This window comes from Sus scrofa, chromosome 1 (genome assembly GCF_054392235.1).
Source record: "Sus scrofa isolate SSC_HxYL_T2T_F1_AM1 chromosome 1, Sscrofa_HxYL_maternal_Yorkshire_Landrace_v2.0, whole genome shotgun sequence".
Lineage (NCBI taxonomy): Eukaryota > Metazoa > Chordata > Mammalia > Artiodactyla > Suidae > Sus > Sus scrofa.
This window is the reverse complement of record NC_139383.1, coordinates 131,846,936-131,873,208: the sequence shown is the minus strand read 5'-3', so window position 1 is coordinate 131,873,208 and position 26,273 is coordinate 131,846,936. Positions and strand designations below refer to the sequence as shown.

At 36.5% G+C, this 26,273-nt stretch overlaps 1 protein-coding gene across 39 annotated transcripts in view; it reads left to right on the top strand.

The window, feature by feature from the left end:
- The window catches only part of GALK2 (galactokinase 2), a 254,112-nt gene that overhangs the window by 5,001 nt on the left and 222,838 nt on the right, over positions 1–26,273 (top strand). For 16 of the 39 annotated variants that reach the window (XR_014811515.1, XM_084970518.1, XM_084970550.1 and 13 more), the window contains exon 1: positions 14,318–14,485. The exons of 4 other annotated variants lie outside the window; for them this stretch is intronic. Coding sequence is in view for 24 of the 35 variants with exons in the window: in XM_084970518.1 (XP_084826644.1) it covers positions 14,433–14,485 (53 nt within the window). In the remaining 11 variants the exon portion in view is untranslated. Of the gene's footprint in view, positions 1–7,209; positions 7,387–14,317; positions 14,486–26,273 lie in introns of those variants that run through there. 19 more of the 39 variants (XM_084970577.1, XM_084970565.1, XM_084970563.1 and 16 more) reach the window with 2 other exon arrangements.

The window sequence follows — 26,273 nt, the reverse complement described above, 5'->3', positions numbered from 1 at the left end:
ATAGAAGTTAATTTTTTTCTGCATATGTATATCAAATTTTTCCGGCATTGTTTGTCAAAAGGATGGTCCTTTCCCTATTGAGTTGTCTTTGTACTTTTGTCAGAAATAATTGACCATTTAATTCTCAACAGAATTTGACCCTTTAAAAGTATATTTTTGATAATTTCATGTTATCCAGTATTATGATTATTTTTCATTTATTATTTATTAAACTGAGAGCTTTTTGAGGACACAACTTTTACTTCTGAATCCCCTGAAACTCAGCATCCTCGGTAAAACTGTGATGTGTGTGGGTATATTCTAGCATTCATGACTCTTCACTGTTGGATTAAGGCATATCGTTACCCCAAACGGGCTCATGATTTGGCATCCTTTTGGACTGATTACCTTAACAAATATGTGTGTGTGTGTGTGTGTGTGTGTGTGTATGTATGTATCTCCTACATTTATTTAGACCAAACACTGTTATGTTAGAAGGGCAGAAAAGGAGGACTCCTTTTGTTTTGGTCAAGGTTTGGACGGGAAAGAAACTCAAGGCATCTGGGAGGCAGGTAACTGAAGAGAATTTACTGAAGGAACTATTTATAGAGATGGATTGGAGTGAGGGAACCCACAAGGATGGTGAAACACACAGTCACTAGCAAGAGGCTGGAAATCCCATTTCTTGAAGGCTTGAAGAGGCAAAGGGAAGAAATCGTCTTACCAGAGCCCAGCAAGAGTGGGAGCCTTGGAAGATGGACCTCCCAGCAGCAATTGTGGTTATAGGGAAACATAGCTACTGCCACAACTATGGCAAAAGCGTGGTGGTGTGTATGAATGTATATGTGTGTGTGTGTGATAAATACCTCAGTTTCTCTGTTTTATTGCTCTCTAATATCCTGTCAGCGACCAACCCTAACCAGAAGCCAGAGGGTAAAGGAGCCCAGGTACAGTTCATAGAGATCAGCTTCTTGGAAGAGAGAAAAAATGGATCTAGAAGTCAAATAGGGAGTCAAGAGTACAACATTATATCATACAATTCAGCCGTGGCATAAATTATATACTTCACTCAGGGAGGGAACTTTCTCTCCTTCGAATGCAAGTTGCTGACTATCTTTTCTTTTTTTTTTTTTTTTTTTTTTTTTTTTTTTTTTTACATGATCAGGGATAATTTTTCTTTTTTTTTTTTTTTTTTTTTAATTTTATTTTCCCACTGTACAGCAAGGGGGTCAGGTTATCCTTACATGTATACATTACAATTACAGTTTTTCCCCCACCATTTCTTCTGTTGCAACATGAGTATCTAGACATAGTTCTCAATGCTATTCAGCGGGATCTCCTTGTAAATCTATTCTAAGTTGTGTCTGATAAGCCCAAGCTCCCGATCCCTCCCACTCCCTCCCCCTCCCATCAGGCAACCACAAGTCTCTTCTCCAAGTCCATGATTGATTTTCTTTTCTGAGGAGATGTTCATTTGTGCTGGATATTAGATTCCAGTTATAAGTGATGTCATATGGTATTTGTCTTTGTCTTTCTGGCTCATTTCACTCAGTATGAGATTCTCTAGTTCCATCCATGTTGCTGCAAATGGCATGATGTCATCCTTTTTTATGGCTGAGTAGTATTCCATCGTGTATATATACCACATCTTCCGAATCCAATCCTCTGTCGATGGACATTTGGATTGTTTCCATGTCCTGGCTATTGTGAATAGTGCTGCAATGAACATGCGGGTGCATGTGTCTCTTTTAAGTAGAGCTTTGTCCGGATAGATGCCCAAGAGTGGGATTGCAGGGTCATATGGAAGTTCTATGTATAGATTTCTAAGGTATCTCCAAACTGTTCTCCATAGTGGCTGTACCAGTTTACATTCCCACCAACAGTGCAGGAGGGTTCCCTTTTCTCCACAGCCCCTCCAGCACTTGTTATTTGTGGATTTATTAATGATGGCCATTCTGACTGGTGTGAGGTGGTATCTCATGGTAGTTTTGATTTGCATTTCTCTTATAATCAGCGATGTTGAGCATTTTTTCATGTGTTTGTTGGCCATCTGTATATCTTCCTTGGAGAAATGTCTATTCAGGTCTTTTGCCCATTTTTCCATTGATTGATTGGTTTTTTTGCTGTTGAGTTGTATAAGTTGCTTGTATATTCTAGAGATTAAGCCCTTGTCAGTTGCATCATTTGAAACTATTTTCTCCCATTCTGTAAGTTGTCTTTTTGTTTTCTTTTGGGTTTCCTTTGCTGTGCAAAAGCTTTTCAGTTTGATGAGGTCCCATGGGTTTATTTTTGCTCTAATTTCTATTGCTTTGGGAGACTGACCTGAGAAAATATTCATGATGTTGATGTCAGAGAGTGTTTTGCCTATGTTTTCTTCTAGGAGTTTGATGGTGTCCTGTCGTATATTTAAGTCTTTCAGCCATTTGGAGTTTATTTTTGTGCATGGTGTGAGGGTGTGTTCTAGTTTCATTGCTTTGCATACAGCTGTCCAGGTTTCCCAGCAATACTTGCTGAATAGACTTTCCTTTTCCCATTTTATGTTCTTGCCTCCCTTGTCAAAGATTAATTGACCATAGGTGTCAGGGTTAATTTCCAGATTCTCTATTCTGTTCCATTGGTCTGTCTGTCTGTTTTGATACCAGTACCACACTGTTTTGATGACTGTGGCTTTGTAGTATTTCTTGAAGTCTGGGAGAGTGATGCCTCCTGCTTGGTTTTTGTTTCTCAGGATTGCTTTGGCGATTCTCGGTCTTTTGTGGTTCCATATAAATGTTTGGATTGTTTGTTCTAGTTCTGTGAAAAATGTCATGGGTAATTTGATAGGGATTGCATTGAATCTGTAGATTGCTTTGGGTAGGATGGCCATTTTCACAATATTGATTTTTCCAATCCAGGAACATGGAATATCTTTCCATTTTTTTACATCTTCTTTGATTTCTTTAATTAAGGTTTTATAGTTCTCGGCATATAGGTCCTTTACCTCTTTGGTTAGGTGTATTCCGAGGTATTTGATTTTGTGAGGTACAATTTTAAAAGGTATCGTATTTTTGTATTCCTTTTCTAATGCTTCATTGCTGGTATACAGAAATGCAACTGACTTCTGAATGTTAATCTTATATCCTGCCACTTTGCTGAATTTATTAATCAGTTCAAGGAGTTTTGGGGTTGAGTCCTTAGGGTTTTCTAGGTATAGAATCATGTCATCTGCATACAGTGACAGTTTGATCTCTTCTCTTCCTATATGGATGCCTTTGATTTCTTTTGTTTGTCTAATTGCTGTGGCTAAGACTTCCAAAACGATGTTGAAGAGCAGTGGTGAGAGTGGGCATCCCTGTCTTGTTCCAGATTTGAGTGAGAAGGCTTTCAGTTTTTCCCCATTGAGGATTATATTTGCTGTGGGTTTATCATAAATGGCTTTGATTATATTCAGGAATGTTCCCTCTATACCCACTTTGGCGAGGGTCTTGATCATGAATGGATGTTGAACTTTGTCAAATGCTTTTTCTGCATCTATTGAGATGATCATATGATTTTTGACCTTTTTTTTGTTAATGTGGTGTATGATGTTGATTGATTTGCGTATGTTGAACCATCCTTGTGAACCTGGGATGAACCCAACCTGGTCATGGTGTATAATTTTTTTGATATGTTGTTGGATTCGGTTGGCTAAGATTTTGTTGAGAATTTTTGCATCTATATTCATCAATGATATTGGGCGATAGTTTTCTTTTTTGGTGGTATCTCTGCCTGGTTTTGGAATGAGGGTGATGGTGGCCTCATAGAATGTCTTTGGGAGTATTCCTTCTTCTTCAACCTTTTGAAAGAGTTTAAGGAGGATGGGCACCAATTCCTCTTTATATGTTTGATAGAATTCACCTGTGAAGCCATCTGGTCCTGGGCTTTTATTTGTAGGGAGTGATTTTATGACCTCTTCAATTTCATTTCTGGTGATTGGTCTGTTCAGTTGGTCTGTTTCTGCTTGATTCAGTTTTGGCAGGCTGTAAGATTCTAGAAAATTGTCCATTTCTTCCAGATTGTCAAACTTATTGCCATATAGTTGTTCATAGTATTCTCTTATGGTTTTTTGTATTTCTGCTGTATCCGTTGTGATTTCTCCTTTTTCATTTATAATTTTGGTGATTTGGGTTCTTTCTCTCCTCTTTTTAGTGAGTCTGGCCAGGGGTTTATCAATTTTGTTCACCTTTTCAAAGAACCAGCTCTTGGTTTTATTAATTTTCTCTATTGTTTTTTGAGTCTCTATTTTATTGATTTCTTCTTTGATCTTTACAATTTCCTTCCTTCTGCTGACTTTAGGACTTCTTTGTTCTTCTTTTTCTAATTCATTTAGGTGGAGGGTTAAGTTGTCAATTTGGGATCTTTCTTCTTTTTTGAGAAAGGCCTGTATTGCTATAAATTTCCCTCTGAGCACTGCTTTCGCAGCATCCCATAGATTTTGAGAGGTTGTGTCTTCATTATCATTTGTTTCAAGATAGTTTTTAATTTCCTTCTTGATTTCCTCATTGACCCATTGGTTTTTTAGTAGCATGTTGTTTAGTCTCCATGGAGTAGGTTTTTTCTCTTTCCTTTTCCCATGGTTGATTTCTAATTTCATGGCATTGTGGTCAGAGAAGATACTTGAGATAATTTCTATGCTCCTAAATTTATTGAGATTCGCTTTATGTCCCAATATGTGGTCGATTCTTGAGAATGTTCCATGAGCATTTGAGAAGAATGTGTATTCTGATTTTTTTGGATGTAGTGTCCTGAAGATATCAATTAAGTCTAACTTTTCTATTGTTTCCTTTAGGATCTCTGTTGCTTTATTGGTTTTCTGTCTAGAGGATCTGTCCATTGATGTGAGGGGGGTATTTAGGTCTCCTACTATGATTGTATTCTCATCATGACTATCTTTTCTTGTTGGTGCATATCCCTGGATTTTACCGCCCAACCCAAGTAGCTTATTAAAATGTTCACACACACACACACACACACACGTTTATATAAAGGCCACACCTGCAGCATATGGAGGTTCCCAGCCTAGGGGGTCGAATCACAGCTGCAGCCACTGGCCACAGCCACAGCAACACCGGATCTGAGCTGTGTCTGCAACCTGTACCACAGCTCATGGCAATGGGGGATCCTTAACCCACTGAGCGAGGCCAGGGATCAAACCAGCATCCTCATGGATACTAGTCAGATTCATTTCTGCTGAGCCACAACAGGAACTCCATTTTAACCTATATTTAATATTCACTCCTTCCTGAGAGGAGCTCTCATAAATACAGGTGGCAGGACCACTTTAAATTTCCACCTTATTGACTGATGCCCTTGCCTTGTTTAATTGTCATTTTAATTTGCCTCAGTCTCCTTACATTAAATAAAATGATGTATGTAAATGGTAATTGCAAAGTACTCAATAAATGTATCATCATTAATTCAATCAAACTACTCATTCTGACCCTTTAAAATGCTCTATACTGCAATTACATCTTTCAGCTCTAAAACTGCCATGGCAGAAATATGCAGGGTGCACCCTAAAAAGGCAAAAAGTGAAACAAAACAAAATGCAATTATACAATCTTAGCAATGCTATTTACCATTATGGTATTTCTAATAATGTTTTTATTCCTAATCAAAACGGTAACCATTCCTCCATGGTTTTGTGAAATGAACCCACTTTTCAGTAAGATGGTAATTCCAAAATTGTTTTTGTTTCTTTCCTTCAGTGAAATTGTTAATTTCTTTCAGTACGTTTTGCATTAATCCTCCTGTGATTCCCCTGTGAATTAAGCAGCGTAATTTTAACTTAACAATTGACATAAATAATTTGCGTGTGGAATGCTCTAGCTACATTCCCTTTGCTATTTTCCATACACCCTCATTTTAATCTTAGAGTCTTCTTGTTTGCTTGTTTGTTTGCTTTTTAGGGCTGCATTTGTGGGATATGGAAATTCCCAGGCTAAGGGGTCTAATTGTAGCTTCAGCTGTGGGCCTATGCCACAGCCACAGCAGCACAGGATCCTTAACTCACTGGGTGAGGCCAGGGATGGAACCTGCATCCTCGTGGATACTAGTAGGGTTTGTAACCTACTGAGCCACGACCAGAATTCCATGGAGTCTTCTGCTATTTAACTTCAGATTCCAGAGACTCCTGTTTCCCCCTTTCTTTTGACTTCTTTTAAACCAGAGCTTTTCCCCATTTCCTTCAGCTTTTTCCTTTTTCTCAGCATCTATACCTATTGTTTCTCTACCCCATTCTCCAATCCCTACCCTCATTCCTACCTCAACTAGGGACTTAGTTTCAGACCTCAGGGTTCTTGACTCTGCATGAGTTGTTAGTACTATTACTGCTGTATTATGGATTAGATTTACTTTTACGGATCTGAGAATCAAACATTTTTTAAAAACCCACTTTTCCTCTTTAGAATGCTACATACTTAGATATTATAGGTTGTTTTGATTATTCCAGTTGTTTTCCTAGAAGAATAAATCTTTGAATTATGGCAGTCACCTGAGATCTATTCCATATATGTTCTTAAAAAAAGAAAAGAATTGCTTAAGATAATAATTGTAACTTTTTGAGATGGGCAACATTGAATGGTTATGACAAGATAAGATGTAGACAATATTGTCAAGTTTGAACATCCTTAGTACTGTATTTAGTTTCTGGATCAAGACAGCAAAAAGTGAAAACAAACATATTGTCTTAAATTGGTGCATTTTTTTCTGTGATTTGGTCAATTTAGTGAATACTTTAGGCCTGAAATGCAAACTTCTAATTTCAAAATCAAGTTCGTCTAAAGTTTTGCTTATCAGATTTTGTTTTACTGATGGAATATGTATTATATGCAGAGTTTGTGTCAATTTTTGTAATTTATTTACTTAAATTTTAACTTGTCATAATAGCAGGGCCTTTCATTTATGTTTATTATTCTATCCTGAGTGCCTGGAATAGTGCTTAGAACACATAAGCACGTGATAAACATTTGTTAGATGAATGGATGATTATAGAACAATAGATGAAAACAGATGTGAATTCTAGTGGTGGATTCATAATAAATAGAAACATCAATAAATAATTAATGTAATTTCAGATAGCCATAAAGTCAATAAACCATATTTCAGGGATAGAGAATTACTGAACGATGATTGGAATGGTTTTAAAAATCTTCGTGACAACTCCATGAAATAGTTTTTTTTTTCTATTTATGGCTGCACCCATGCATACAGAAGTTCCTGGACCAGGGATTGAATCCAAGCCATAGCTGTGTCCTGTGCAGTAGCTGTGGCAATGCTGGATCCTTTAAACCACTGGTCGGGGCTAGAGATCAAACCTGTGCCTCCGGAGCAACTTGAGCTGCTGCAGTTGGACTCTTAACCCACTGCTCCATAGCAAAAACTCATGAGGTGGGTATATTTTTATTTTTATATATTTTAAAAGTTTTATTGAAGTATAGTTGATTTGCAATGTGGAGATAATTTCTGCTGTACAGCACACTGATTCAGTTATACATGTACATACATCCATACTTTTTCAGATTCTTTTCCTATATAGATTATCACAGAATGTTGGGTAGAGTTCCCTGTGCTATACAGCAGGTCCCCATGAAGTAGGTATTTTTATCTCCCTTTTTTTGGAGGAAAAATTTCAGACTTGCCTAGGATCACAAAGTTAGTAAGTGGTTGAACCACTTCAATCCAGGTTCATTAATGTACTCCTTCATTAGACATTCCTTCAGTGCCTGTTAGACATTGAACCATAGTCTGTAAAATAGTTCCTGCCTTCAAAAAGCTTATAATCTAGATCTGTGTTGTCGAATACAGCATATACTTCTTTATAGTTGGAATTGAAGTGTGCTGTAAGTGTAAAACATACATTGCATTTCAGATTCCCTAATGAAAAAGTAAAATATCAATAACTTTTATACTGGTTATATTTTGAGGTAATATTTGGAGATACTGGGTAAAATATATTATTACAATTAGTTTCATTTAGTTTTACTCTTTTTAAATGGCTTATAAAAATTTGAAATGACATGTTTGACTTGTAGATTCTGACTAAGTTGGCCCCAAGAGTCTGCATTTCTAATAAGCTCCAGGTGATGCTAATGCTGAGTTTCACACTTTGAGTTGCAAGGCTCTAGACTAGATAGACAAGAAAACATACAAGTAATAACAGTACTGATATGATAATTGCTATGACTAGGCAAGAAGTGTGCTTAGACACGTTGTTCTTTTTCATTCTGCAAAACAGGCCGTATTCTAGTAAACTATTTTTTTATATAATGATTTTTATTTTGTTCTATTATAGCTGGTTTACAGTGTTCTGTCAATTTTTTTCTGTACAGAATGGTGACCCAGTTACACACACATGTGTACATTATTTTTTCTCACATTATTATGCTCCATCATAAGTGACTCGACATAGTTCCCAGTGCTACACAGCAGGATCTCATTGCTAATACACTCCAAAGGCAATAGTCTGCATCTATGAATCCCAAGCACCTCATTTATCCCACTCCCTCCCCCCCCCCTTTGGCAACCACAAGTCTTTTCTCCAAGTCCATGATTTTCTTTTCTGTGGAAAGGTTCATTTGTGCAATATATTAGATTCCAGATGTAAGTGATATCATACGGTATTTTTCTTTTTCTTTCTGACTTACTTCACTCAGTATGAGAGTCTCTAGTTCCATCCTTGTTGCTGCAAATGGCATTATTTTGTTCTTTTTCATGGCTGAATAATATTCCTTTGTGTACATACACCATGTCTTCCTAATCCAATCATCTGTCGATGGACATTTGGGTTGTTTCCATGTCTTGGCTATTGTGAATAGTGCTGCAATGAACATACAGGTGCATGTATCTTTTTCAAGGTAAGTTTCTTCTGGATATATACCCAAGAGTGGGATTGCTGTGTCATATGGTAGTTCTATGTATAGTTTTCTAAGATACCTCCATACTGTTCTCCATAGTGGTTGTACCAGATTACATTCCCACCAACAGTGCAGGAAGGTTCCCTTTTCTCCACACCCCCTCCAGCATTTGTTATTTGTGGACTTATTAATGATGGCCATTCTGACTGGCATGAGGTGGTACCTCATGGTAGTTTTGATTTGCATTTCTTTAATAATCAAGGATGTTGAGCATTTTTTCATGTGCTTGTTGGCCATCTGTGTATCTTCTTTGGAGAAATATCTGTTCAGGTCTTTTGCCCATTTTTCAATTGGGTTGTTGCCTTTTTGCTGTTGAGTTCTATAAGTTTCTTGTATATTCTAGAGATTAAGCCCTTGTCAGTTGCATCATTTGAAATTATTTTCTCCCATTCTGTAAGGTGTCTTTTTGTTTTCTTTTTGGTTTCCTTTGCTGTGCAAAAGCTTGTCAGTTTTATTAGGTCCCACTGGTTCATTTTTGCTCTTATTTCTGTTGCTTTGGGAGACTGACCTGAGAAAACATTTGTAAGAGAAGGTTTTGCCTATGTTCTCTTCCAGGAGTTTGATGGTGTCTTGTCTTATATTTAAGCCTCTGAGCCATTTTGAATTTATTTTCTTGCATGATGTGAGGGTGTGTTCTAGTTTCATTGATTTGCATGCAGCTGTCCAGGTTTCCCAGCAATACTTGCTGAAAAGACTGTGTTTTTCCCATTTTATGTTCTTGCCTCCTTTGTCCAAGACTAATTGACCACAGGTGTCTGTGTTTATTTCTGGGTTCTCTATTCTGTTCCATTGGTCTATATATCTGTTTTGGTATCAGTACCACACTGTCTTGATGACTGTGGCTTTGTAGTATTTCTTGAAGGCTAGGAGAGTTATGCCTCCTGCGTGGTTTGTGTTCCTCAGGATTGCTTTGGCAATTCTGGGTCTTTTATGGTTCCATATAAATGTTTGGATTGTTTGTTGTAGTTCTGTGAAAAATGTCCTGGGTAATTTGATAGGGATTGCATTGAATCTGTAGATTGCTTTGGGCACTATGGCCAGTTTTACAATATTAATTTCTCCAACCCATGAGCATGGAATATCTTTCCCTTTCTTTACATCCTCTTTAATTTCCTTGATTAATGTTTTATAGTTCTCAGAATAGTCTTTCACCTCCTTGGTCAGGTGTATTCCGAGGTATTTGATTGTGTGAGGTGCAATTTTAAAAGGTATCGTATTTTTGTATTCCTTTTCTAATATTTCATTGTTAGTATACAGAAATGCGACTTGCTTCTGAATGTTAATCTTATATCCTGCTACTTTGCTGAATTTGTTGATCAGTTCGAGTAGTTTTTGGGTTGAGTCCTTGGGGTTTTCTATTTATAGTATCATGTCATCTGCATACAGTGATAGTTTTGCCTCTTCTCTTCCTGTTTGGATGCCTTTTATTTCTTTTGTTTGTCTGATTGCTGTGGCTAGGATTTCCAGTACTATGTTGAATAACAGTGGTGAGAGTGGCATCCTTGTCTTGTTCCAGATTTTAGTGGGAAGGCTTTCAGCTTTTCTCCATTGAGTATTATATTTTCTGTGGGTTTGTCATAAATGGCTGTCATTATGTTAAGGTATGTTCCCACTATACCCATTTTGGTAACAGTTTTTATTGTGAATGGATGTTGTACTTTGTCAAATGCTTTCTCTGCATCTATTGAGATGATCATGTGGTTTTTGATTTTTCTTTTGTTAACGTGGTGTATGACATTTGATTGATTTGCGAATGTTGAACCATCCTTGTGCACTTGGGATTGTTAAACTATTTTTGCACACAGAATTTCTGTTCCTTTCATATAGCTTTATAACAGATTCACATATTATATTTAACTACATAAATATTATTACTCTGAATCATGACCTTATCTTTTGCCTTTATTTAAATGATTATGTGCTAGAGAGATGTGTCTATTCCATATACAGATGAATAAGGCACATATGGCATCATTATAAAGAAGACATTAAAGAAGCATTATATTATTATTTATCATAATGAGAAAATACCCAAAATAGGTTGCTAAAGTAGATTCCCCCAATTGTGAATAATACTTTTTTATTGTAAGTCAAGATAGGAAATATTTTCCAGGAGTTGTTCAAACTAAACCACAGAAATAACATTTTTTCCCCCAGACAAATGATATTAATGCTAGAGACTTAGTTTTGAAGGTAGAGTTAGGGACGGAGAACAGGAAAAAATTCCTGGAAGAAGTGAGTTTTAAGCCAAGACCTAAACATATGTTGGAGCTAACCAGGTCTGTGTGACTCTAACACTCATATTTTTACTTTTACTTTAGAACAAGTATTTGTTTTGTTTCATTTTGATGTTTGTTATATTTTGATGCTGGAGTGTTTTATCTGAACAGAAACTAATGGTCAGTTGAGGAGAAAAAATGTCAAATTTATTAATTAGGTTTCTGTTTAAGAATCTATAATGAAATACTATTCTAGTTTATAATTTAGACTTTAAACTTTACTGTAAGTGTGCCCATGTGCAAAAATAAAGAACTAAAAAGTTAGATTTGTGAAAATAAAAATTCTATAAAATTTAGACTTAAACACTTTTACTATTGAATATGTCTAATAAGGACCAAAGCAATATCTTAAAATTGACAAAGGAATAATACTTTTTCACTTATAAGGTTGTTGGGAAGCTTTAGAGAGATAATAATATATATGAAGTACCCACTTAATGTATAAGAAAGCCTTGCATAAGGAACATAGTGTAAGAAAGTTATGGTAATTTTGATTTTTAGTTTCTATTTCAGGTTTTCTAGTAGTTTGAGAACAGATTATTTTAAGAACAGTATTTTATAAAAATTACGATGTATATACTTTAATTTTGGGACAAAAATAATGTTTCAATAATTGTTGTGTTGTTGTTGTTTTAGGGCCGCATCTGTGGCATATGGAGGTTTCCAGGCTAGGGGTTGAATTGGAGCTGTGGCTGCTGCCCCTACGCCAGAGGCACAGCAACAGGGGATCCAAGCCACGTCTGCGACCTACACCACAGCTCACGGCAACATGGGATCCTTAACCCACTGAGTGAAGTCAGGGATTGAACCTGCGTCCTCATGGATGCTAGTTAGATTCGTTTCTGCTGAGACACGACGGGAACTCCTCAATAATTTTTTTTAAAGCCTACTTCACTGGGGTCTTATCAGAGGTCACACATTCAGAATAGGCTGAACTAGGAGTCTAAGACCTGGGTTTTGATTCCAGCCCTTACTCTTTCACTTTGGGTCCATCATTTCCTAAAAAAAAAGGGGGGGGGAGTTACTTGTTGCTTTATAAGATGCTTTCCAGTTTTTATCAGCTTTGTGAAGACTGCAATAGAAATGTATCCAAGATCCAAACTAATGATTTGCTATCAGGTTTCATTTAGCAAATTTATTATTTGGCCATCACATACACATTCAATAGAAGATATTCTTTTATGAATCAGAGTGTCCATAGTCATTGTGTTCATTTTAAAAATACTGTATAAAACAGGTTCGTTTGGGACTATTTTATTTTATTTTAGTCTTTTGTCTTTTTAGGGTTTGCACTTGCAGCATATGGAGGTTCCCAGGCTAGGGGTCAAATCAGAGCTGTAGCTGCTGGCCTATGCCACAGCCACAGCCACACCAGATCTGAATCCCGTGTGTGACCTACACCACAGCTCATGGCAATGCCTGATCCTTAACCCACTGAGCAAGGCCAGGAATCAAACCTGTATCCTCATGGATACTAGTTGGGTTTGTTACCCACTGAACCATGATGGGAACTCCAGGACTTTTTTTTAAAAAAACCAATATTTTCAAAGCTTCAGAATTTACTTATTTTTCAGTGACCATAAAAGGTTATGTTAGAAATATATCTGAATAAAAAAATGGTCTTTCCTGGAATTCTCCTGTGGTACAGCAGATTAAGGATCCAGTGTTGTCACTGCAGCAGCTTGGAACCTTTCATGTATTGTAGGTGCAGCCAAAAAGAAGTGATGATTTTTCCTTTTCTATATTTACTGATGCTCCAAAAATTTTACATTTTTTTTCCCTACTTATGTTCTTTCCACATTCAAACCTGTTTATAGAAGTGACAATGATGCCACTCCTTACTCAAGAAGTAAACTGAAATAGGCATCCAACTAGAATTTATCGGGGTTCAAAAAAGAAAAGGAGATATAATTGCTCCATTTGAAAGTGATGAAGAAGGACAGAAATAACAGTGAGAAGGTAGCCCTGATATCAGAGTAATATTGTTTCCATGTTTCTTTTACAGTAATAACCCAGGGATGTGCCAAGGGGCTGCAACCCTTTAGCTAGGTTTTGATATTGTCCTTTCACATTTTTGCCCTCATTTCCTCCTTTCCCTTCCACAATATACACATAAAAATTCTGGAATAGCAACCTATTGAATGCCTCGGGGGTATGCTAGTACCCTTAGTGTGTTAGGCATGTTGGCCCAGACATCCTTAACTAGGAAAACTTGGGATCAGTCTATTTGTAGCTGGCCTCACTTGGGTTTAATCTCAGCATTCTCAGGTATAAAGTACACTTAAAATTTATTAAACCTGAAGTTAATTCAGGTTTTTCAACCAATTAACAGTGTGGCCTTAGGCAAGTCACTTTTCTTTTCTAGTCATTCACTCATTTCCTCTTATCTATCAAAAACCGAGTACTGTTCTAGGTGCTGGGGATACACAGTTCCTACTCTCAGGTTGCTTACCTTCTAGTGGTAGTAATAGTGGAAGTAGTGAGACAGACAATAAATACATACATGTGCAGAACGTGTGAAAACAATGAAGAAGACAGTAATATGGTAGAGTGGTGGGGTGGGGGTGGTGTGCTCCTTGAGATAGGGCATCTGTGATTTCTCCGTGTAACTGAAAAGTCAGTGTTGAACCGGAAGCTAAGGATTTCTTGGATTTTGAAAGACATGCACTGTCTTCTTTTCACATTAATTATGTTCTAGGAAATCCCACTAATGCCTCTATCCTGGAAATAAATGCAAATATGTTTAAATCAAGTGCTGCATCAGTTGCATACTGCTGATTTTTTAAATAATCCACATAAAAAGCAATAACTAAATATTTTAGTGTTATTTGAGGGAGTAGCTTCTGGTCATAAAGAAAAAAAAAAACTAACTTAAAAAGCAAACAGAAGAGCCAGGTTGTAATTCTGTACTTAGATTTATGCCCGGGGCGCAGAAAGAAAACCTCCTTAGTTAGCTTTGTTGGGCGTAGGAACTCCAGCGCGCCCCCCTGGTCCCTGGAGCTCAGAGCAGCTTGGTGGCGGTACCTGACAGCTGCTGGGAGGCTCTCTACCCAGAGCTCAGAAGGGCGGAGCCACGGGCGGGGCCGACTGCAAGCAGCCACCTCAGCCAAGAGGCAGGATTTCCGCAGGGTGAGTTCTTGCGCGCCCGGAAGAAAGGGCTCCTGCCACAGACGTCTCGTGATTACTTCGGAAGCCTTGCTTCACCGCTGGAAACTGAAGAATAAAGAAGGATTAGCGAAATATGGCTACGGAGGGCCCTCCCGTGCATCAAGTCCAGGTGGCAGAACATCCCAGGTGGGGGAGAGGAGATGCCGCGCTTTGGGATCACCTGAGTTGCCTAGGTGTAGATCGTTACAGGGCTTTTGACTTGACTGGAGCGCTGCTTTTGCCCACGGGAGCATACAGAATCCTAGGGATATTATAAGGCCGCGTGGCTGGGCTTGCAAGAAGACCATGCCACAAACACTTTACACCTTGTTTCATCCATGCAGATCCTTCTTTTCCCTTTTTCTTGCTGAAGGGTGGGACACTTTCTGCTGGGCTTTAGTGGAAAAACCTCAATTACCTTTGAACCCCTTCTCTCTTTGTTCTACCTGCCAGCTGATAGTGCTTTGTTAAGTCCCCTTTCTAAAATATTCACGGAAAACAATCAAGCACGCCAAAACAAAACCAAAAAACGACTCCCAAACCACTCCCCTCCTTGGTCTCTGCATCTTACTGAACAAATCATGGAATCTATTTAAACAAATCACTTAGGAAATTAATGTGCTGCCACTACCTAGCTACAGAATAACCAATATTTTAAGTGATACCAAGTAGATTATCTTTTCATTTGAGGGCGTCTTGCAAAAACTTCTTGGAAATACTTCATTCTGACATACCATGAGAATCTCATAGAATGAAGTCTCTATCTGCTGTGTGTTAGCCCTATAGCTTTTCTAGGGTTGGCTTTGCTCCCTCTTTGGTGTTTCTAATTTTTAGTTTTTTCCCCAGTAGGCTTTTTTTCTCTAACATTAAGTCCTTAATTTCTCCCTACTTCCTGGTTTATGACTGTCATGTGATAGTTCACAATATTACAGTTTACTGAAACTTGCAAATGCTTTTTCACCCTTATATTAACAGCGCATATTTAGTTACCAGAAAGAAATGCAATTTTTGATTATGGAGACCAGCATGGCCTTAGACTACATGTGAATATCGATATAGTCTTCTGTATTTCCATTTTGTAGGATTTTAATCATAATGTGTAATATTTCTATAGTCACCCTACCCTGAGAGGGAGGAGGGTTGGTGATAATGTACTAAAAGTGAAGAATTGTTGACTTAATTTCCTTAGAGTTATTTCTTGCCTTATATTATTTTTATAGTATTTATTCATGTGACAAATATTAATTGTTAGTATTCACTGTTCTGTGCTTAGTCACAGAAGAAATAATACAGTAGTCAGGTAAGTGTGCACTTTATGACTTTCTTGTTTTTCACTTAATACAGTTATTAGCTTCTGACAATGTTTCAGCTACTTTTCCATTTTAGCAGGGGTGCATTCAGTTAAATCTAGATAGTATATCTATACACCTACCTAACTGGTCAAATGCTAAAATATGCTGAAAGGGAAAGAAATGCATGAACTGTCTTCTTTGGAACTTCTTCAGGATTCCTCTTCACAGGACACATGACCCTTGGAGTAAAGGCACTAGTGAACCATGTTATACATTTTAATAAACTTAATTGCTTTTTAAATTCTTTTTATATAAAAATCATATAGAAATTGAAGCTCCAGGGAGTTCCCACCATGGCTCAGTGGTAATTAACCTGACTAGTATCCATGAGGATGCAGGTTGGATCCCTGGTCTTGTTCATTGGGTTAAGGAACTGGCGTTGCCATCAGCTGTAGTGTAGATGGAAAACGTAGCTTGGATCCTTCATTGCTGTGACTGTGGTGTAGGCTGACAGCTGTAGCTCTGATTCAACCCCTAGTCTGGGAACTTCCATATGCCATGGGTGCAGCTCTGAAAAAAAAACAAACAAACAAAAAAAAAAACAAAAAAAAGGAAATAGAAGCTTTAATTTTTTTTTTCTGCATCTCAGTTTTGCTTGCTTGCTGTATTGTAAGACTACTTCAAATCCCACTCTTCTTTCTTTGCATTTAGAACTGCTGTTCTAAATTTCCTTGCATTCTCGTCTCTTTTCCTAATCTTTGGCATTTGAAACTTTAAATTGTTGGATTATTAATTAACAGGTTTATTGATAGATAATTCACATGCTATACAGTCATTTGCTTAGAGTTTACAATTAAACAATTTTTGGTATATTCACAGGATTGTGCAACCATCACGATAATCAAAGTTAGAACATTTTCATCACCCTTAAAAGAACCCTGTATCCCTTAAGCTATCATCTCCCCAACCTCTGCAAGCCCTAAGATACTACTAATGTACTTTTCATCTCTATAGATTTGCTTATTCTGGACTTTTCAAATAAAAGGAATCATATGATATGTATGCTTTTTTTGTGATTGACTTCTTTCACTTAATATAATGTTTTCAAGGTTCATCCATGTTGTAATATGTTATCAGTACATCATTCCTTTTTATGGTTCAGTAATACTACATTGTATCAATATACCACATTTTGTTTATCCTTTCAATAATTGATTGATATTTGGGTTATTTCCACCTTTTGGCTCTATGAATAATGGTGCTGTATGAATACATTCTTTTTTTGTTGGTGGTGCACCTGAGGCATGCAGAAGTTCTCAGGCCAGGGAGCGAACCTGGGCTACAGCAGTGACCCAAGGTACAACAGTGACCATGCCAGATCTTTAACCCACTGGGCCACATGGGAATGCCCTTGATCACATTCTTAATATGAAAGGTTTGGATTATTTAAAAGTATAGTCAGTAAAGCCTGAGAATCCTGCAGTTTATTTTCTCATTACAGTTTCTGACTCTTATCCTGTGCTGCCAATTCTTACTTCCCTTTGAAGTTTGGTTTGTTTTATATTCTCGTATTATTATTGTATCCTTTTGGTGTCATTGTATCTTTATAATATCATTGTTAACATTTTTTTATAAAAATGGAATTATATTTTAGAGTCAATATTTGGTTGTCTGTAATTTTCCTTTTTTATTAATAATATTTCTTAGAGATTCTGGTATATTTCAGACTGATATTAAGTGCTGAGGATATTTCATAGTATGAATGTCAGTATTCATTTAATCACTCGGTTATTAGAGTGTACCTTTAGGTTTCCAATTTTTCACTCACAAGCAATGCTGCAGTAAAAAATCTTTGTACATATATCTTTGAGCATTTTTATGTTCTTTTAATCTCATTCATGAAAATGAAATCTGAGTCAAAGGTAATGAGCATTTAAAATTTTGATAGTTTCTAGGGAGTTCCTGTCATGGCACAATGGAACCGAATCCCACTAGTATCCATGAGAATGCAGGTTCAACCCTGGCTTTGTTCAGTGTGTCAGCTATCCTGTGAGCTCTAGTGTAGTTTGCAGACGTGGCTTGGATCCCATGTTGCTGTGACTGTGGTGTAGGCCAGCAGTTGTAGCTCTGATTCAACCCCTAACCTGGGAACTTCCATATGCTGTGGGTGTGGCCTTAAAAAAGCAAAACAAAAAAATTTTTTGATGATTTCTAAAAAAATAAAATGAAAAATTTAATAGTGCTAAATGGCTTTGCAAAAGATGTTATTAGGTTGTATATTTCTTTTTAGTTTTTAGGAACTCTTTTTATTTGTATGTATTTGTATGAGTGTATATATTTTTGGATAAAACCACTTGTTTTATATATACTATTTTTATTGTTTCTGGTTTAGCAATTTTCCTTTAACTTTATGATATTTTAGGTTGTGTTGCATTTTATATTTTATGTAGTACGTTACAGTGTTGAATGATAGCACTTTTGTCTTGATTCTGATTTTAATGGCAAAGCTTCTAATATTTATGTCATCAAATGTGATGCTTGCTATTTCTGGCAAGTAGCCTAAAAATTGAGGACATTTTCTTCTTTTCTAGCATCTTAAGAGCTTTTTTTAAATTTAAAATTTTTTTAAAAATCAGGTATGACTATTGAATTTTACAATTATTTTTGCATATTTTGAGAGGATCATGGGGTTATAGAGTTTTTCCTTTTTATTCTGTTGGAATAGTACATTTAATCAACAGTTTTCCTGGTACTGCCCTCATCTTCTTGGAATAAACTCTGGTCACATATATTATAAACTAATGTATATTGGATTAAATTTATCAATATTTTATTTAGAGTTTTTGTACCTATTTTTACAAGTGAGAGTAGTCTCTTTTGGGAGCTGTTCTTGTTAAGTATTAGTATCTGGGTTATACTACCTTCCAAAATGAGATGGGAAGTCTTTTTGTAGCTTCTATAGTTAGAACCATTTCTGAAAGAAAAAAGATGATTTTTTTTCTTTAAGGTCTGACAGAACTTACTCATATATTTTCTGGGCCTTGTTAAGGGGATTATGTCCAACTACTTTTTATGTTTCTTTTTCCTGTTTTTCAGTGGGTGAGGGGGAATTTTGATCCCTCATTTGGGCAATGGGAGCTTATGTACATGTGTCCTTCTGACATGTCACTGTCAGATCTTTAGTCGTTTGTATCTCTTAAACCCCCATTTTAGTTTTTAGAGTCCACATATAAGTGATAACATAGAGTATTTGCTTTTCTGTAACTTTTTCACTAACCACAATATTCTTTAGGTCCATCCATGTTGCTGCAAATGGCATTATTTCATTCTTTTTAATGACCAAGTAATATTCCATTTTGTAATGTACATATGTACATTTATATAAATATATGTAAACACATATATTACTTCTATTTAGAAAAAGATGAAATAAAGTAACAGAATGTTTATAATTATAAGTTCTAAGGAATTTATGTAAGAATAGTTGATATAGTTTTTAATTGCTCAGTCTCCAATAGCCTCAATACCCAGAGAAAATCACTTCATATATTTGGATGTATATCTATCCAGTCATTACAAACTACACACACAAACACACATACAGACACATAGACACACACACACTATCATACTACAAGCTGTGTGTAAGCTGTATTTTTCACTTAACAATATGCAGGAATATATTTTCCCCTTTTCATTACTATTTTAATGGTGTTATAGTATCTGTACATGATGTTCCATGGACATTTAGCATTTTCAGTTACAAATAATGGTTACATGAACATTTTTTCAACTTGAAACTTTGTCCATATATCCATTATTATTTGATAAGCATAAACTCCTGAAAGAAGAATCACGTGGGCAAAGGATATGAACATTTTTAACATTTTATATCATAGCAAATTATGAAGTAAAAGTAAAGAGTGTGTATATATATATATACACATATATGTATATATGTATGTGTGTGCATATATATATGTGTGTGTATATACATATATATGTATATATGTATGTGTGTGCATATATATGTGTATATACAGAGAGCGATTGAGAGAGAAAAGCAATCTCCTTATTATTATATCACTTCTTATTTATCCATTCATCTGTTGACAGATACTTAGTTTGCTTACATGTCTTGGCTATTGTAAATAATGCTGCTATGAATACTGAGGGTACATGTATTTTTTTAAAAAAGTTTTATCGAAGTAAAGTTGATTTACAATGTTGTGATAATTTCTGCAGTACAACAAAACAGTTTGGTTATGCATGTACACACATCCATTCTCTTTCAGATTCTTTTCCCACATAGATTATCCCAGAATATTGGATAGATTTTTCTGTGCTATAAAGAAAGTCTCCATTGGCCATTCATTCCATATACCTCAGTGTGCATATGCCAATCCCAAACCCCCAGTCCATCTCTTCCCCTCTACCACCTGTCTCCTTTGTGACCATAAGTTTGTTTTCAAAGTCTGTGTTTCTCTTTTTCAAATAAATTCATTTGTATCCATTTTTAAGATTCCATATATAAGTGCTACCATATGATATTTGTCTTTTTCTGACTTTCTTCACTCAGTATGATAATCTCTAGCTCCTTCCATGTTGCTGCAAATGGCATTAGTTCATTCTTTTTTTATGGCTGAATAATATTCTATTATATATATATATATATATATCACATCTTCTTCTATTATATATATATATGTATCACATCTTCTTTATCCATTCTTCTGTCAGTGGATATTTTGGTTGCTTTCATGTCTGGGATACTGTAAGTAGTGTTGAAAATAAATTAAACATTGGTGTGCATGTATCTTTTTGAATTATGATTTTCTTTGGATACATGCCCAGTAGTGGAATTACTGGATCATATTTCTGGTAATTCTATATTTATTTTTTTAAGGAACCTGCATACTGTTTTCCATAGTGTTTTTACCAATTTATATTCCCACCAACAGTGTAAGAGGGTTTCCTTTTCTCCACACCCTCTCTAGCATTTATTGTTTGTAGACTTTTTGATGATGGGCACTCCAGCTGTTTTAAATTGGTACCTCATAGTAGTTTTGATTTGCATTCTCTAATAATTAGCATTGTTGAACATATTTTCATTTTTTTTGCCATCTGTATGACTTTGGAGAAACATCTGTTTAGATCTTCTGCCCATTTTTTGATTTTTTTTTATATTGAGCTGTATGAGTTGTTTGTGTATTTTGGGGATTAATCCCTTGTTATCTCTTCATTTGCAAATATTTTCTCCCATTTTGTGGACTGTCTTTTCATTTTGTTCATGCTTTCCTTTGCTGAGCAAAAACTTTAAAGTTTAATTAGGTCCCATTTGTTTATTACATGTATCTTTTTGAATTAGTGTTTTCATTTTCTATGGATATATTCCCAGCAGTGGAATTACTGGATCATATGGTAGTTGTATTTTAATTTTTTGAGGAACCTCCCTACTGTATTCCATAGTGACTGCGCCAATTTTCATTCCCATGAAGAGCATACAAGGGTTTCCTTTTCTTCGGATTCTCTCAAACGTTTGTTGCTTCCCCCCCCCCCCGCCCCATTTTTAAAAGTTCTTTTGAAGTATAGTTTGTTTACAATGTTGTGATAATTTCTGCCATACAACAAAGTGATTCAGTTATACCTGCAAACACATCCATTCTTTTTCAGATTCTTTTCCCACATAGATTACCACAGAATATTGGGTAAAGTTCTCTGTTCTAGATAGCAGGTCCTTTTTGGCCAGTTTTTCAGTGTACCACAGTGTGCATATACCAATCCCAAACCCCCAGTCCATCCCTCGCCTTTGGTAACCATAAGCTTTTCAGTCTGTGAGTCTCTTTCTAGTCTGCAAGTAAGTTCATTTGTATCCTTTTTAAAAATTCCACATATAAGTGATATCATATGATGTTTGTCTTCCACCGTCTAACTTCACTTAATATGATTTCTAGGCTCATGTATGTTCCTGCAAATGGCATTATTTCATTCTTTTTTATGGCTGAGTAATATTCCACTGCATCAAAAGTCTACCAATGTTGGTATTTTTATTTGTAGACATTTTAATGATGGCCATTCTGATAGGTGTGGGGTGATATCTTGTGGTTTTGATTTGCTTTTCTCAGATGATTAGTGATGTTGACCATCTTTTCATGTGCCTGTTGATTATCTGTATGTCTTCTTCTTTTTTTGCTTTTTAGGGCTGCACCTGTGGCATATGAAAGTTCCCAGACTAGGGGTCGAATCTGAGCTACAGCTGCTGGCCTACACTGCAGCCATGGCAACGCAGGATCCAAGCTGTATCTTCAACCTACACCACAGCTTGCAGCAACGCTGGATCCCTGATCAACGAGTGAGGCCAGGGATTGAACCCGCATTTTCTTGGATACTCGTCAGATTTCATTTCTGCTGCACCACAATGGGAATTCCCATCTGTATGTCTTCTTTTGAAAAATATTCAGGCCTGCCCATTTCCTTCCTTCCTTCCTTCCTTTCTTTCTTACTTTTTCTTTCTTTTAATCTTTTTAGGGCCACACCCACAGCATATGGGAGTTCCTAAGCCAGGGTCGAATCAGAGCTGTGACCTACACCACAGCTCACAGCAACGCCAGATCCTTAACCCACTGAGTGAGGCCAGGGATTGAACCTGCATCCTCATGGATGCTAGTCAGGTTCATTTCCTCTGATCCACAACAGGAACTTCAGGTCTGCCCATTTTCTAATTTTTTTTTTTTTTTTTTGGTATATGTTGTATGTATCAACTAACTATACATTAACCCCTTATTGGTCATATCATTTGCAAATATTTTCTCATATTCAGTAGATTGTCTTTTCATTTTGTTGATGGTTTCCTTTGCTATGCAAAAGCTTTTAAGTTTAATTAGGTCCCATTTGTTTACTTTGCTTTTATTTCTTTTGTCTTAAGAAACAGAGCCAAAAAAATATTGCTATGATTTATGTCAAAGTGTTATGCCTATGTTCTGTTCCAGGAGTTTTATGGTTTCAGAGTTATTTTTTTTAATGTGAAGGAAATATCTGCTACATGTTGTAAATATTTTGTTAGTTTTTTTTTTGAATTTGGTTATGATATTTTTTTTGCCATGTAAATGTTTTAAAAATCTTTGTATAGTCAAATTTGTAAAATTAAAAAGAATTGCCTTTGAATTTTGAGTCATAGTTAGAAAAACTTTCCCCTATGTTGAGTTATACTGAAATTCACGAATATTTCCTCTAGTGCCTGGTCCATATAGAGTTTATTCTTGTGTAAGATAGGGACCTAATTTTATCTTTCCCAAATATTTAACCAGTTGTATTAGCTCTATTTATTAAAAAATTCATCTTTGTCTCATGATTTGAGATGCCACTTTCCTCATGTACTAAATTTCTGAACCTTTTATTCTACTGAAGTCTCTTGTCTGTGTATGTTCTGGTGCCTCACTGTTTTCATTACAGAGGCTGTAGTGTGTGTTTTAATGTTTGGTAGGGTTACTCCTCCCTTGGGGATTTGTTCTTTTTTAATGTTTTCCCCACTATTCCTGCATATTTGTTTTCCACATCATTTTCTTTCTTTCTTTTTTTTTTTTTTTTTTTTTTGTCTTTTTGCCATTTCTTGGGCCTCTCCCGCGGCATATGGAGGTTCCCAGGCTAGGGGTCTAATCGGAGTTGTAGCTGCCAGCCTACGCCAGAGCCCCAGCAACGCTGGATCCGAGCCACGTCTGCAACCTACACCATAGCTCAGGGCAACGCCGGATTGTTAACCCATTGAGCAAGGCCAGGGACGGAACCCGCAACCTCATGGTTCCTAGTCGGATTCGCTAACCACTGCGCCACGACGGGAACTCCTCCACATGATTTTCTTGCATCAACTTGTTTATCCCGACTGTTCCTGCATATTTGTTTTCCACACGATTTTCTTGCATCAACTTGTTTATCTCTGTAAGAAAAGTTTGTTGGTACTTTTTAGGCAGATTGCATTAGATTTATAAATTAATTTGGGAATAACAATTCTTACAATGTTGAGTCATCTTATTTAAGAACAAAGGATGTTTTTCCATTTCTTTGAGTCTATTTTATGTCTTTCAAGAGTGTTTAAAGCTTGATTACATACCAAGTTGTATGTAATCACGTTAAGATAAAGACCTCTGGAAGTCAATTTTGTCTTTTGTCTTTTTTTTTTTTGTTGTTGTTGTTGTTGTTGCTATCTCTTGGGCCGCTTCCACGGCATATGGAGGTTCCCAGGCTAGGGGTTGAATCGGAGCTGTAGCCACCGGCCTACACCAGTGCCACAGCAACGCGGGATCCGAGCCGTGTCTGCAACCTACACCACACACAGCTCACGGCAACGCCGGATCGTTAACCCACTGAGCAAGGGCAGGGACCGAACCCGCGACCTCATGGTTCCTACTTGGATTCATTAACCACTGCGCCACGACGGGAACTCCCCTGGAAGTCAATTTTATTGGAGTTTTTTAAAAATACTTATGCAAGTAGTATACCATATATTTTTTCTTCTTAGATTTAATATGATACATTATTTTAATGGATTTTCTTCTTAATGTTTTCAACTTTGCATTCATTGAGTTAATCCCACTTGATAAGAATTATTTTCTTAATGTGGTACTGCCTTATGTTTACTAATGCTTTACTAAGTCTTCTGCATCAGTATTTACAAGTGACATTAGTCTGAGGTTGTGTTTTCTTGGATTATCTTTGTCTGGTTTAGGTGTCAATGTTACATTTGCTTCGTAACAAGAATTAGATCATTTCTCTTTATTTTTCAGTGCTCTGGAACAACTTCTGGAGCATGCAGGCTATGTGATGTTCATGCTTGGGTAGAATTCTCTTGTAAAACATTTGGACTTGATGCATATTTACAGAGTGTTTCTTTGATGATTTTATTTCTTCTATGGAAATTAATCTAGTTTGTAAATGATATTTCCTGAGGAAATTATCCCTTTTCTTTAGGATTTTTGTTGTGGTCATTCCATAGAAACAAGACGAACGCCCATCCAAAAATTTGGCTGAGACTGATAATACCGCATAAACAGGATATTACTCACATAATGAGGCTTTCTAGGGAGGGCAGAACAGGCCACTAAAGCTGTCCAGAAATGGCTTGCGAGAGCAAGAAAGGGAGACTAGCTTTAAGATTTCGTGGTGGTGAGGAGATGGAGCTGGTGTAATGTGGTTTGGCCAGTGACAAAAATGAGAGCACCTGGGCTTTTTTATCTGCTTGCTTGGTGTGAGGCAGAAGGGGGAAGAGGGAGAGTTGAAGCTCAGAAGCTGTAAGCAAACATCAAAAAATGGAGTCAGATTTTTTTTTATTACAATTTCAAATTTGTTTCCATTTCAAAGTAGTTTCATGATTTTTTTTTTTTTTTTTTTTTTTAAGGGCTGCACTTGTGGCATATGGAAGTACCTAGGCTAGGGGTTGAATCGGAGCTGCAGCTGCTGGCCTGCACCACAGCCACAGCAACTCAGGATCTGAGCAATGTCTGCAATCTATACCACAGCTCATGGCAATGCTGAATACTTAACCCACTGAGTGAGGCCAGGGATTGAACCCACATCCTCATGGTTACTAGTTGGGTTCGTTGCTGCTGGGCCATAACTGGAATTCCTGATAACTGTTTTGATTTTGAAATCTGTGTTTGTTTCTGTTTTACAAATAGGCTCATTTGTATCATTTTTATTAGATTCCACATGTAGGTGATATCATATGATACTTGTTTTTCTCTGTTTGACTTAATGGTATGATAATCTCTAGGTCCATCCATGTTGCTACAAATGGCATTATTTCATTTATTTTATGGCTGAAAATATATATATATTCCACATCTTCTAAATCCATTCATTTGTTGATGGACGTTTAGGCTCCTTCATGTCTTGGTTGTTGTAAAATAGCACTTCAATGAACAGTGTAGTACATGTATCTTTTTGAGTTATGGTTTTCAATGGATATATGCCCAGGAGTGGGATTGCTGGATCATACGGTATTTCTACATTTAATTTTTTAAGGAACCTTCATAGTGTTCTCTATAGTGGTTGCGCCAATTTATATTCCCACCAACAGTATAGGAGGGTTGGTGTCCTTATAAGAAGGAAAAATAAAGATACAGATAGAGACACAGAGAGAATTCCATGTGTTGACATAGGCAGATATTGGAATGATGTAGTTGCAAGCTAAGGAATGCCAAGAATTGTTGGTCAAACCAGAAAGTAAAAAGAGGCAAAGAAGGAAAGATTTTCCCCTATAGGTTTTAGAGGAGCATTGCCCTGCCAACTTTCTGGTTTCACACTACTAGCCTCCAGAGCTGAGAGACTATAAATTGCTGTTTTTTTAAGTTTTTTTTAAGCCACCTAATTTGTGACACTTTGTCATGGCGGTTCTAGAAAACTGATACACTACTTCATGCTACTTATTTTTAGTATAAAAATATTCTTCTCTGAGTATCAAAGTTGTATTCTTCATAATCGAATTAAATATTTTTTTTTTTCTGTTGTGTACACCACTATTAACTTTTTTACTCTTCTGTGTGCTTAGCTATTCTTGTGTCACTTAGAGGGTATTGTTTTACCCTGGGGTTTTCAAGGAAGTATGTCAGTAAAAGAGTTTGCTGTTGTTATTTTTAAAGATGGTTAAT